The sequence below is a fragment of the Stigmatopora nigra genome, chromosome 17 (assembly GCF_051989575.1).
Source record: "Stigmatopora nigra isolate UIUO_SnigA chromosome 17, RoL_Snig_1.1, whole genome shotgun sequence".
NCBI classification, from domain to species: domain Eukaryota; kingdom Metazoa; phylum Chordata; class Actinopteri; order Syngnathiformes; family Syngnathidae; genus Stigmatopora; species Stigmatopora nigra.
Window position 1 is genome coordinate 426,627 of NC_135524.1, and position 12,618 is coordinate 439,244.

General features: G+C 53.8%; 2 protein-coding genes across 3 annotated transcripts; both read left to right on the forward strand.

Moving 5' to 3' along the window:
* Positions 1 to 301: 301 nt before the first annotated feature.
* On the forward strand, positions 302 to 8,458 carry LOC144210962 (uncharacterized). Its single transcript, XM_077737934.1, has 6 exons — positions 302 to 524; positions 602 to 712; positions 793 to 902; positions 1,012 to 1,296; positions 1,365 to 6,990; positions 7,972 to 8,458. The coding sequence occupies exons 1-6, from the start codon at positions 383 to 385 to the stop codon at positions 8,403 to 8,405; spliced, it is 6,708 nt and encodes a 2,235-aa protein (XP_077594060.1). The 5' UTR covers positions 302 to 382; the 3' UTR covers positions 8,406 to 8,458.
* Positions 8,459 to 8,903: 445 nt separating this feature from the next.
* cfap53 (cilia and flagella associated protein 53) lies at positions 8,904 to 12,495 on the forward strand. Of its 2 annotated transcripts, none has more exons than XM_077737331.1 (7): positions 8,904 to 9,059; positions 9,406 to 9,669; positions 10,269 to 10,517; positions 10,590 to 10,893; positions 11,020 to 11,238; positions 11,475 to 11,691; positions 11,777 to 12,495. In XM_077737331.1, exons 3-7 carry the CDS (start codon positions 10,432 to 10,434, stop codon positions 12,136 to 12,138), a joined length of 1,188 nt encoding a protein of 395 aa, XP_077593457.1. In that variant the 5' UTR covers positions 8,904 to 9,059; positions 9,406 to 9,669; positions 10,269 to 10,431; the 3' UTR covers positions 12,139 to 12,495. The 2 variants fall into 2 exon arrangements, with proteins under 2 accessions (XP_077593457.1, XP_077593456.1); XM_077737330.1 differs by having other exon boundaries at positions 10,344 to 10,517.
* Positions 12,496 to 12,618: the final 123 nt, after the last annotated feature.

Genomic DNA, 12,618 nt, shown 5'->3' on the forward strand with positions numbered 1-12,618 from the left:
TCACGTCTGCAAAATAAATGGACTTTTATTGTGAAAGCTCTGGTGCATTTTGTCTTGCTTTGCTCTTCATTGGGGGGGGGGGGGGTATTTGTGATCGTTGGAGTTAGCTTCATTTAAGACACCATCCATATTTATGAACTTTAAAGCAGGTTAGTGAATGGCCAGTGTACCTAATCATATGGGCACTGGGGGAATTGACTAATTGGATCAGCTGACTTTGGCTTGTAATTATCCAATCAGGAAGAGAAAGTTTGTTTAAAATCCCAGGTCAAGGACCAATCTTCTTCCTGGCTTTTGCTGAGCAAGCCCACCCCAGTGGCAGCAGCACCGTTCGACCCCCAAACTGAACCGGATCAAGGCCGAGTACTGACCCGACCGGAACATGTCTGGGTGGATGGAGGTCTGGCTTTGGGTCGCCACCGCGGTGACTCTCATCGGCCTCGGCACAGCGGACGGAACCGGCAGGGAGGCCGGTCCGGGTCCGTCGGGGTTCTTCCCGGCCCCCGTGTGGAAGTTCGCGGCAGGTAAGAAGATTGCAAACGAGTTCTCCCGACCCCCCCCTTCGAGTTTTTCAACTGACCCAATTTTTTTTGTGGATCAGTGTCAGGACGTGAAGGTTCTTTGGACCTGGCCCGGCCGCAGTTCCGTTGCAGCCACACAAGTCTTTGGCTCCGTTTATCATTGGTCAGGCACGCCAAAGCACAATTGGCGGGTGAGTCCGGTTGGGTCCGGTCGGGTCCGGTTTCTTGGATCCGTGCGGCGTTTGTGAACGGGGTTCGTTTGCGTCCGCAGACGGGGTTCGGCTGCTGGCGCTGCCCGAAGATTCTGCCGCTTCCGTTCGGAGGTTCGGTTCGGTGCTGCTGCTCCAACTGCCTTATGGCAGCGAGTACCTGCACCTCCAGGTCATTTCCTCTATCACAAATGTTGCTTTTGAGCTCTATTAGCATTTTATTTTCAAGTCATTCCTTTTTGTTTCCTGGCTAAACAAGGGTTTTCTTTTGTGGCTTGCAGGTGTCCAATGGAAAACACTGGCGACAGCTGGAGGTCTTTTATTTTGATAGTTTGCTGCAGAGCAACTTGGTGGCGCTGGCTTCCTGCGAGGATCCGGCCTATGCCGCCCCACCGCCGCCATGGCCTTGGGTTTTTTGCGGAGCCACGCAAATCCTGGTCCGCTTGCCTTCGGGCTCCGAGGTCCTGAGGGTCAAAGACGTCCGGGGAGGAGCTCCAATGCACCCCGTGGTTAGCGAGACGGATTCCGGTTCCCGGCAAGTGCTCCTCTCCACCGCCCCCAACACGGTAAAGAAACGGAATCCGTCCGTCACCAGATTGGTCGCCCGGGTTTAACGTTTGAAACTTTGTGGCAGGTTTCTGCGGTGGAAATTTATTTCGAGCTTCTGGGCCAGATGTCCGTTACGCTAGCGGCTTGCGACAACGTATCGGCGCCAAGACGGCACAACGTGGGGCCGAGATCCGTCTCGGACTTTGACCTTGGCGCTACCACGGAAGAACCACCGTGCTGGACCTCCGCACCGGCACCCCCGGCATCGTACGATCACTCTCCCATCTTCGAAATGTGGGGTTACGGAGAAATTCCAGCGGGTGCGTTGGAAGAGGACATCAGCGAGGACATTTTAGCCACGCCTACTCCTGCCATGGCATCGTCCACTGAAGAACCGTGTTGGGAGGAGATGGAAGAGCTTCCTCCGATGACTCCTGCAGGGTTTGTCGAAAGTAAAATAGCATTTCCTGCAACCAAAAGACCTCCAGAATCCTCCAAGATCATGACCTTAACCCCAACCGATGTTCTGGGAAAGCCTACTGACATGTATTTGGCAGCTGATGTCCCCGTGACGTTGCCTGCTTTTATCTCAAGTTCAGCTCCTCCCGAAACTCGGCCAATGAGCACTTCCGCTGTACCCACAAGCACTTCTGTTTCGACTTCATCTCCGGTTTCTCCAACTGCTATCCCCACAAGCCTTTCGATGCCCACAAGCACTCCTACGACAACAATGTCCCTGATTACCTCCAAGCCTGAAAGCACAACTGTTGCAGCCACTGGAGCAGTTTCTCCAAGGCAATTAGGAAGCTCCAGCACCTCCGCTGACCGCCACACAACTTCCCTTTCATCAATAAGCACTTTAAGTACAGGTTCTGTGGCCCCAAGCACCTTGACAAGCACAACTGGAATGACAAGTGCTTTTACCTCTACAAGCCATCCAAGTAGTACAGTGACCACGCCAACTCAAAGCACAAGTAGTGTCCCCATGGGCTTTGCCACTTTGCAAACATCTAGTACTACACGGGCAATTGTTTCAGTCCTCTCAGCCACAGGTTCTGAATTTCCAACTCTGTTCTCTAGCACATCTACCACTGCTCCGTCCACATCTTTACCCGCATGGGTGACGAACTGGACTGCCCTCCCCACTCCCCTTTCAGTACTTGAGATGAAATCTCCTCCTGCCCCAAGCACATCTGCTGCCGTTTCCACAGCTAAGAGCTCATTGACGAGTGTAGCCACAAAACCACAGAGCACTTTGGCCCCTCCCCAGACATTATCAGAATTTGGTGTTGTGCCCACTACTCCATCAGCTATGACTACCCTCTCCCCAAGCACGGTTCAGGTACCTAATCCAACTACCTTGACGACTAGGCCCACATGGATGCCGCCGACTCCAGCACTGAGCACAAACATTGATGCGGCAGACTATGCTCCAGTGGCCACTATTTCAGTCTCCCAACCTCCAAGCATAGATGTTTTGTCCAAAATCAACCAATCAACCTCTGCTTTGCCATCTAGCTCAAAGCATAGTTTTACTACAACCATGACCTCAACCCCCTTAACTCCATCTGCTCCAAGCACAAGTATTGTACCCACAAGCCCATCAGTCACTACTAGCATCTCTAGGCCTACATTGACCAACATGGTAAAGACTGGAAGCCTTGCTGATGAAACTGACTTGTCAAGTTCTTCTGCATGGTCCACAAGCTGTGCAGTAAGTATCACTCCTACTACAGAGACCATTAATGGCAAAGCTATGACTCCCACAAGTCCAGCTTCCACAGATGGCTCTCCCAGCGCAGGTCCTGTACTCGCAAGTGCCTGGACTTTTGCCGGACCTGCAAAAGAACCTTCTCTATCAATGGATCTTGCACCAACCGAAAGTCATGTATTCCCAACCACCACATTGACTGTCACAACCCCCTCTCTGGCGGTACCCACTAGTGTAAGAGCAACTAATATACCTCAAGCCAGCTCATCTCTGACCAGTTTTGCACCAACCACTAAAAGCACCTCTGCTGCTTCAACTCCGACTGCCATCTCTTCAACCTTAAGCTCTGTAGCAATGCCCAGCTCGGCTCCAACTACACCTGCAAGCACAATGTCTGCAGTCTCAATGACAACTCTTCCAATGGCTATTCCCTTAATCACTCCAACCCCAGAGCCCACCACTCCTACCCCAGAGCCCACCACTCCTACCCCAGAGCCCACCACTCCTACCCCAGAGCCCACCACTCCTACCCCAGAGCCCACCACTCCTACCCCAGAGCCCACCACTCCTACCCCAGAGCCCACCACTCCTACCCCAGAGCCCACCACTCCTACCCCAGAGCCCACCACTCCTACCCCAGAGCCCACCACCCCTACCCCAGAGCCCACCACCCCTACCCCAGAGCCCACCACCCCTACCCCAGAGCCCACCACCCCTACCCCAGAGCCCACCACCCCTACCCCAGAGCCCACCACCCCTACCCCAGAGCCCACCACCACTACCCCAGAGCCCACCACTACTACCCCAGAGCCCACCACTACTACCCCAGAGCCCACCACTACTACCCCAGAGCCCACCACTACTACCCCAGAGCCCACCACTACTACCCCAGAGCCCACCACTACTACCCCAGAGCCCACCACTACTACCCCAGAGCCCACCACTACTACCCCAGAGCCCACCACTACTACCCCAGAGCCCACCACTACTACCCCAGAGCCCACCACTACTACCCCAGAGCCCACCACCACTACCCCAGAGCCCACCACCACTACCCCAGAGCCCACCACCACTACCCCAGAGCCCACCACCACTACCCCAGAGCCCACCACCACTACCCCAGAGCCCACCACCACTACCCCAGAGCCCACCACCACTACCCCAGAGCCCACCACCACTACCCCAGAGCCCACCACCACTACCCCAGAGCCCACCACCACTACCCCAGAGCCCACCACCACTACTCCAGAGCCCACCACCACTACTCCAGAGCCCACCACCACTACTCCAGAGCCCACCACCACTACTCCAGAGCCCACCACCACTACTCCAGAGCCCACCACCACTACTCCAGAGCCCACCACCACTACTCCAGAGCCCACCACCACTACTCCAGAGCCCACCACCACTACTCCAGAGCCCACCACCACTACTCCAGAGCCCACCACCACTACTCCAGAGCCCACCACCACTACTCCAGAGCCCACCACCACTACTCCAGAGCCCACCACCACTACTCCAGAGCCCACCACCACTACTCCAGAGCCCACCACCACTACTCCAGAGCCCACCACCACTACTCCAGAGCCCACCACCACTACTCCAGAGCCCACCACCACTACTCCAGAGCCCACCACCACTACTCCAGAGCCCACCACCACTACTCCAGAGCCCACCACCACTACTCCAGAGCCCACCACTACTACCCCAGAGCCCACCACTACTACCCCAGAGCCCACCACCACTACCCCAGAGCCCACCACCACTACCCCAGAGCCCACCACCACTACCCCAGAGCCCACCACCACTACTCCAGAGCCCACCACCACTACTCCAGAGCCCACCACCACTACTCCAGAGCCCACCACCACTACTCCAGAGCCCACCACCACTACTCCAGAGCCCACCACCACTACTCCAGAGCCCACCACCACTACTCCAGAGCCCACCACCACTACTCCAGAGCCCACCACCACTACTCCAGAGCCCACCACCACTACTCCAGAGCCCACCACCACTACTCCAGAGCCCACCACCACTACTCCAGAGCCCACCACCACTACTCCAGAGCCCACCACCACTACTCCAGAGCCCACCACCACTACTCCAGAGCCCACCACCACTACTCCAGAGCCCACCACCACTACTCCAGAGCCCACCACCACTACTCCAGAGCCCACCACCACTACTCCAGAGCCCACCACCACTACCCCAGAGCCCACCACCACTACCCCAGAGCCCACCACCACTACCCCAGAGCCCACCACCACTACCCCAGAGCCCACCACCACTACCCCAGAGCCCACCACCACTACCCCAGAGCCCACCACCACTACCCCAGAGCCCACCACCACTACCCCAGAGCCCACCACCACTACCCCAGAGCCCACCACCACTACCCCAGAGCCCACCACCACTACCCCAGAGCCCACCACCACTACCCCAGAGCCCACCACCACTACCCCAGAGCCCACCACCACTACCCCAGAGCCCACCACCACTACCCCAGAGCCCACCACCACTACCCCAGAGCCCACCACCACTACCCCAGAGCCCACCACCACTACCCCAGAGCCCACCACCACTACCCCAGAGCCCACCACCACTACCCCAGAGCCCACCACCACTACCCCAGAGCCCACCACCACTACCCCAGAGCCCACCACCACTACCCCAGAGCCCACCACCACTACCCCAGAGCCCACCACCACTACCCCAGAGCCCACCACCACAACCCCAGAGCCCACCACCACAACCCCAGAGCCCACCACCACAACCCCAGAGCCCACCACCACAACCCCAGAGCCCACCACCACAACCCCAGAGCCCACCACCACAACCCCAGAGCCCACCACCACAACCCCAGAGCCCACCACCACAACCCCAGAGCCCACCACTACAACCCCAGAGCCCACCACTACAACCCCAGAGCCCACCACTACAACCCCAGAGCCCACCACTACAACCCCAGAGCCCACCACTACAACCCCAGAGCCCACCACTACAACCCCAGAGCCCACCACTACAACCCCAGAGCCCACCACTACAACCCCAGAGCCCACCACTACAACCCCAGAGCCCACCACTACAACCCCAGAGCCCACCACTACAACCCCAGAGCCCACCACCACAACCCCAGAGCCCACCACCACTACTCCAGAGCCCACCACCACTACTCCAGAGCCCACCACCCCTAGATTAACTAGTCCTTCTAAATCTGCAGTAACACCAGAGTTATTCCATGATAGGGCTCCAGGCAAGGCAGTCCCAACTACAACATTGACTCCTTCCCAAGATGGAAACAATGGCAATAATTGTGAACAGGGACCTGTTCGCAAGCAATTGGGTCATCCCTTCTTCTGGGGTCTCAGCCGCCAGCGCGGGGCTCGGCGGCGCTGGGGTCAACGCTGGAGCCAACGTTGGGGGAGTCAAGGCTATGACTACCACTACGGTTCCAACTGCCAGCCTCCAAAGGCACCTTCCGGAGTTCAAGCCACCCGGAACGACGATGATGATGATGAAGAAGGCCGCCGTCGTCAACCAACCAGAGTTCAAGGCAGCCGGAACGACGATGATGATGATGAAGAAGGCCGCCGTCGTCCACCAACCAGAGTTCAAGCCACCCGGAACGATGATGATGATGACGAAGAAGGCCGCCGTCGTCAACCAACCAGAATTCAAGCCAGCCGGAATGACGGCGATGATGATGAAGGCCGCCGTCGTCCACCAACAAGGGTCCAAGTTCCAGGCAGTCGTAATGATGATGGCCGCCGTCGTCCACCAACGAGCGTTCAGGGCAGCCGAAACGATGACGATGATGACGAAGAAGGCCGCCGTCGTCCACCAACAAGGGTCCAAGTTCCAGGCAGTCGTAATGATGACGATGATGATGAAGAAGGCCGCCGTCGTCCAACAAGGGTCCAAGTTCAAGGCAGCCGGAACGACGATGATGATGATGAAGAAGGCCGCCGTCGTCCACCAACAAGGGTCCAAGTTCCAGGCAGTCGTAATGATGACGATGATGATGAAGAAGGCCGCCGTCGTCCTCCAACAAGGGTCCAAGTTCAAGGCAGTCGTAATGATGACGGCCGCCGTCGTCCACCAACAAGGGTTCAAGGCAGCCGAAACGATGACGATGATGATGAAGAAGGCCGCCGTCGTCCACCAACAAGGGTCCAAGTTCCAGGCAGTCGTAATGATGACGATGATGATGAAGAAGGCCGCCGTCGTCCAACAAGGGTCCAAGTTCCAGGCAGTCGTAATGATGACGATGATGATGAAGAAGGCCGCCGTCGTCCTCCAACAAGGGTCCAAGTTCAAGGCAGTCGTAATGATGACGGCCGCCGTCGTCCACCAACAAGGGTTCAAGGCAGCCGAAACGATGACGATGATGATGAAGAAGGCCGCCGTCGTCCACCAACAAGGGTCCAAGTTCCAGGCAGTCGTAATGATGACGGCCGCCGTCGTCCACCAACAAGGGTTCAAGGCAGCCGAAACGATGACGATGATGATGAAGGCCGCCGTCGTCCACCAACCAGAGTTCAAGCCACCCGGAACGATGATGATGATGATGAAGAAGGCCGCCGTCGTCCACCAACAAGGGTCCAAGTTCCAGGCAGTCGTAATGATGACGATGATGATGAAGAAGGCCGCCGTCGTCCTCCAACAAGGGTCCAAGTTCAAGGCAGTCGTAATGATGACGGCCGCCGTCGTCCACCAACAAGGGTTCAAGGCAGCCGAAACGATGACGATGATGATGAAGAAGGCCGCCGTCGTCCACCAACCAGAGTTCAAGCCACCCGGAACGATGATGATGATGATGAAGAAGGCCGCCGTCGTCCACCAACAATGGTCCAAGTTCAAGGCAGTCGTAATGATGACGGCCGCCGTCGTCCACCAACAAGGGTTCAAGGCAGCCGAAACGATGACGATGATGATGAAGAAGGCCGCCGTCGTCCACCAACAAGGGTCCAAGTTCAAGGCAGTCGTAATGATGACGGCCGCCGTCGTCAACCAACCAGATTCCAAGTTCAAGGCAGCCGGAACGACGATGATGATGATGAAGAAGGCCGCCGTCGTCAACCAACGAGAGTTCAAGCCACCAAGAACGACGATGATGAAGGCAGCCGTCGTCAACCAACCAGAGTTCAAGCCAGTCGGAACGACGACGATGATGATGAAGAAGGCCGCCGTCGTCAACCAACGAGGGTACAAGCCAGCCGAAACGACGACAATGATGATGATAAACAAAGGAGTCACCCAAAGGACAAAAGTGTCGAGGACCCGAAAAGCCTGATCAAATTGTCCCGCCAAGGCTGGCGAAAGCCCGCAGGATGGCGCAAGGCAACCTCCAGGTGGCGTGGCAGCCGCCATCGCAACAGCAAATACGCTAGCCGAAGAGGCAGACCCAGCTAATCATTCCTCATTCATGTTTTTTTTTAAATATCAATAAAGATATATTCAATTCATTTAATTTCATCCGTTTCCTTCATATTCAATTATCTCACTACTTTTAAGTGCAAAATGCAGGGGATTCCTTTTGATTCATGACCAAAGCAGCTTGGAAAAATTACAAACTTTTTATCAATCAAAATTGATCAATTCATATTTTATTTATTGGCTTCCGCCTCTCCCATTTCCACCACATTGGACGTCTATTCATGTCAACATAGTAAATAGCAGACCTATTACTGCATTGACTTTGGGGCGTCACCCCAGGCCGGCCATATTGGTAGTGGCAAGATATCTCTTTATTCTGTTTCTAATTAAATGACTAGATCACTTTTGTTTTCCACTTCTCCTACGATTGGACGTCAAGTGCCGTCTTTGGTAGCAAAATACTGCAGTCTTTATTCGATTTTGTCCGAGTTGCTTTTGTTTTGAGTCCGTCTTCCCTGACGCGAGGAAGTCGCCCTCCAAGTCACGTGACTGGGACATTGGCGAGTGTCTTTGGCTCCGAGGTGACGTCAGCACTCCTGTTTGTCCGTCACCGTGGAGACGCGACTGCTCGGGGAAAAACTGGGGGAAAAAAGGACAGACCGAAAGCCAAGAGACTTGCACTGGTAGCAGGTGAGTTCTATCAAGAAATTAAAATTGTATTTTATTTTTAGGAAGCAAAAAAGCGTGCAGTTAGCCCTGCTAACTTGAAAAACCCTAACCCTACCCCTAACCCAAAATAAATAAAAGAAAACTAAATAAGAAAAATAAAACCTTAAAAACCTAATTTGTGATTTGGGCTGGCAAGGGATAAGTTAAGGTAATGAAAACTTTTGAAGGTATACTTCCATTTTGGTCACTCCAAAACGAAGCTTATTAGGGTATTCTTCTAGTTACCATTAGAGAGTGCTCATGAGACACAAAATGGAACCCCTCGTAATGCATTTATCTGAATGTTTGCCTTTTATGACCCTTACAGGGTCGGACCTTTCTACGTGAGAAAAAGTGTTTAAAAAAAAGTAAAATTGAAAATGCTTCCGGCCCGCCGTGCCATGAAGCTCCGTCACAAGCAGGAAGAGCTGCGGGAGCGTGCCACCGAGGCCGTCACGGAGCTCCAGGCACGCGGGGTCACCAACAAGTGGCTTCGGGACACCGACGAAATTTATTTCGGCAGACTCCTCGACAAGGACGTCAACGAGGTCATGATGCAGCAGCTCTTTTCGGTTCATGAGCGCAGAGACAGGTGAGAAAATGTTAGTTAGCCCTTCCCCGAGTTAGCTAATCAGGTGCTAGTGCTAACGTTCAATTTGTCCTCGGAGAGGACTTTGCTTTGAAACTATACATGTATAAAATACAAAATTAAAGAGGAATACGAAAATATTTGCTCTGGAGACTTTTTATAAAAATATTTGGAGTACTTTTAGGTCTTTATAATCGAGTGGGCTAACGAGTTCAGGTTAGCTTACATGGGTGAAAACATTAGCATGAGCTATGCTAGCTTATGGCGTAGTGATAGATTAATACTACCACATAAGGAAAAACAGGTTTGTACAAACGTTTATTTTATTTGGTGGGCTTCGCAAGTATTGAGGGACTTAATTTTTGTACCTGTGCTTGTTTTCTGGTGTGTTCTTGACATTACTTTAAATACTGTAAATCTTATAATTGGTATTATGACAATAAAATAATTCAATATATAGGTCGACTGATATATCGGGTAAATATACGGTATAATTATCTGTTATAAAATAGTCAAAAGATATTGACTGTTGGCAGATTTTCTTCAATGTGTGGATTTTTTTCCATTTTAGAAAATGGCATTTTCTTTTTAAATCGGCTTAGGATTTGAAAAGCCCTTCTCGGTCGAACTTTAGCGGCGACCGGTGAGTGCTATGTCTACGTGCGTCCGCTCCTCAGGCTACGAGGCCTTCTGGACGACGAGGAAAGACGCCTGATACTGGTGGCTCGCCGGGATCACAACACGCCGGCGGGGATCCAGGCGCAGATGCGAGAGCGAGCCCAAAAACTGCAAGAAACCAGGGAGGCGCTTCGCCGACAGACGGTGGCCGACAAACTGGACCAGCAGTTCAGGTCGGTCGGCCGGCCGCCGTCCGTCTCCGCCGTCCCTCGTGGCTGACTCGGGTGGGGGCGTGGCTTTTTCAGGACCCAGTGCCAGGAGCTCCGCGAGGCGCAGAGCAAGCAGCGGCTTTTGCAGGTGTGCCACGAGCGTGAGGCGCAGGTGCGCGCACGAGAGGAGGAAGCCCGCCTCCAGCGGCTGGAGGACGACATGTTCTACCGCCTGTGGCGAGACGACACCCGCGCCAAGGAGGAGCGGGAAATGAACGAAGAGGCCGAGACCCGCCACCGCGGCCGCCTGCAGATGGAATACCTCCGCCAGCAGATGGCGGCGGCCGAGGCGCGTCGCCAGCAGGAGCGCCGCCGCCGAGAGGAGGAAGCCGAAAAGCAGGTGGGGGGTCGCCGCCGCCGCCCAAAATCACCCAGAAATATGATCAGAAAGGCAAAAACTGGGGAAAACTGCAAAAAGCTCAAAAATGAGGGGAAAAAAGAATGTAAATGCTTGCCATTGTTTCAGGGCCAGGAGATGCAGACCCTACGGGACATGGCTCACAACGAGCGTCGGCTCCAGCAAGAGGCCCAGGACACCCGGCGTGCCATCCTGGATGACAGCTTGCGCTTAAAGCTGGAGCGGGTGGCCAAGGAGCGGCAGGAGGAGCTCCAGGTGGACCTGGCCATCGTTCAACGGATGCTGGACGACGAGAATCAGGCCAAGCAGGACCACGCCGACAAGAGGGTAACTCCCAAAAAACTCATCGTCACCATGACACAACCAGCTAGCGTAGCTCAACCTGATGTCGCTTTTCAGCCATCTTTGTCCATTTCATAGCTAAAAATGACTCCTATTAGCTAATGTCCAATCATTTCAAGTTGCCCGCTAATTTACAAGCTAGCGTAGCTCGGGCTAATTCCAGTTTGAAGCCATTTTTGTTTGCTACATGCTAGCGTTTACTGTCAACGCTTTGACTTTAGGCCGACCTGAGGGAGGAGCAAGTGCGCTTTTGTCAGTACTTGTCCGATCAGTCCACCCGGCGCAAAAAGGAAGAGGAGGAGATGGAGCGAATGATGGCGGAAAAGATGAAGGAAACGTGGGACAAACGAGAAGAACTCAACCTCATCCAGCAGGAGGCCCGCAACCGGCTAATGATCGATTGCATAGAGTCGCAACGCCTCCAGACTGCGCAAAAACGTAACGCCTATTCACACTTATGAAAAAAAAAACGACTTTAGTGCTTGTTTTGGATCTCTGACATCATCGTTTTTTTTTCTCGTAGAACAAAGCGAGTTCCAGAGACGCGCCGACCTGGTTAAGGAGCGGGTGGAGCTGGACGCCTCCACGCGGGACATGAAACGGGCCGAAGAGGAGTTGGCCAAAAGGCAGCGGCAGAAATACGTGGAGTACCAGGTGGAGCTGCGGGCCCAGATGGAGAAACGACAGCGCGAGAAGAAGGAATTGCAGGACGAGGAGCTGAAAGAGCAGGAGTGGCTGCGCGAAATGGAACGGCAAAAAATGGAGAGGAAAGACCGGGTTCTGGCCCAACCCGACGAGGGCGCCTCGCATCCGTTCCGGAGAGCGGCCATTCGCCGGGAGAGGGAAGAAGCCAAAGCCAAAGCCAAGGCCAAGGTCGTACCGTAGATTTGACGGAACGGTACGCCACACCGCTCAACTAAAAGCGCCCCCTCATCTCAGCCTTTTTTTGGCTGCCGTACCTCCTCCCCCACTAGTGATGAACTCACTGAAAAAAATGGAAAGAAAAAAAAATGCAAGATGGCGCTTCAGTGTCCATCAATGGCGCTGAAAGATTTCATCGCTACGGGAACAAGCGTAGCTCAGGCTAATTGAATTTTTAAGCCGTGTTAGTAAATCTGAGTGAAATCCCCATCATTTAAAGACCGAAGAATGGTCCAAATCCTCAAATCTGAGCTTCTTCAGAGCAAATATGTATTTATTTCTTTTTCAATTAAGAAATAAACTGGGACATTTCTCCTTTTTCATGATTTGCCTTTTTTCTAATATGGAATAATGACATTATATTTCAACAAAATGGTAAATACAGTAAACTTTGTCCTCTCATTTTCAGATTTGATAGACTAAACAAAGTGGAGACTGACGATA

Coding starts and splice junctions, on each gene's coding strand:
- cfap53 (XM_077737330.1), top strand. CDS start 9,458: ATGCTTCCGGCCCGCCGTGCCATGAAGCTCCGTCACAAGCAGGAAGAG. Junction 11,239..11,474: donor AGGACCACGCCGACAAGAGG/GTAACTCCCAAA, acceptor CTTTGACTTTAG/GCCGACCTGAGGGAGGAGCA. Junction 11,692..11,776: donor CCTCCAGACTGCGCAAAAAC/GTAACGCCTATT, acceptor TTTTTCTCGTAG/AACAAAGCGAGTTCCAGAGA.
- LOC144210962 (XM_077737934.1), top strand. CDS start 383: ATGTCTGGGTGGATGGAGGTCTGGCTTTGGGTCGCCACCGCGGTGACT. Junction 525..601: donor CGTGTGGAAGTTCGCGGCAG/GTAAGAAGATTG, acceptor TTTGTGGATCAG/TGTCAGGACGTGAAGGTTCT. Junction 6,991..7,971: donor AACAAGGGTCCAAGTTCCAG/GCAGTCGTAATG, acceptor TCCAAGTTCAAG/GCAGTCGTAATGATGACGGC.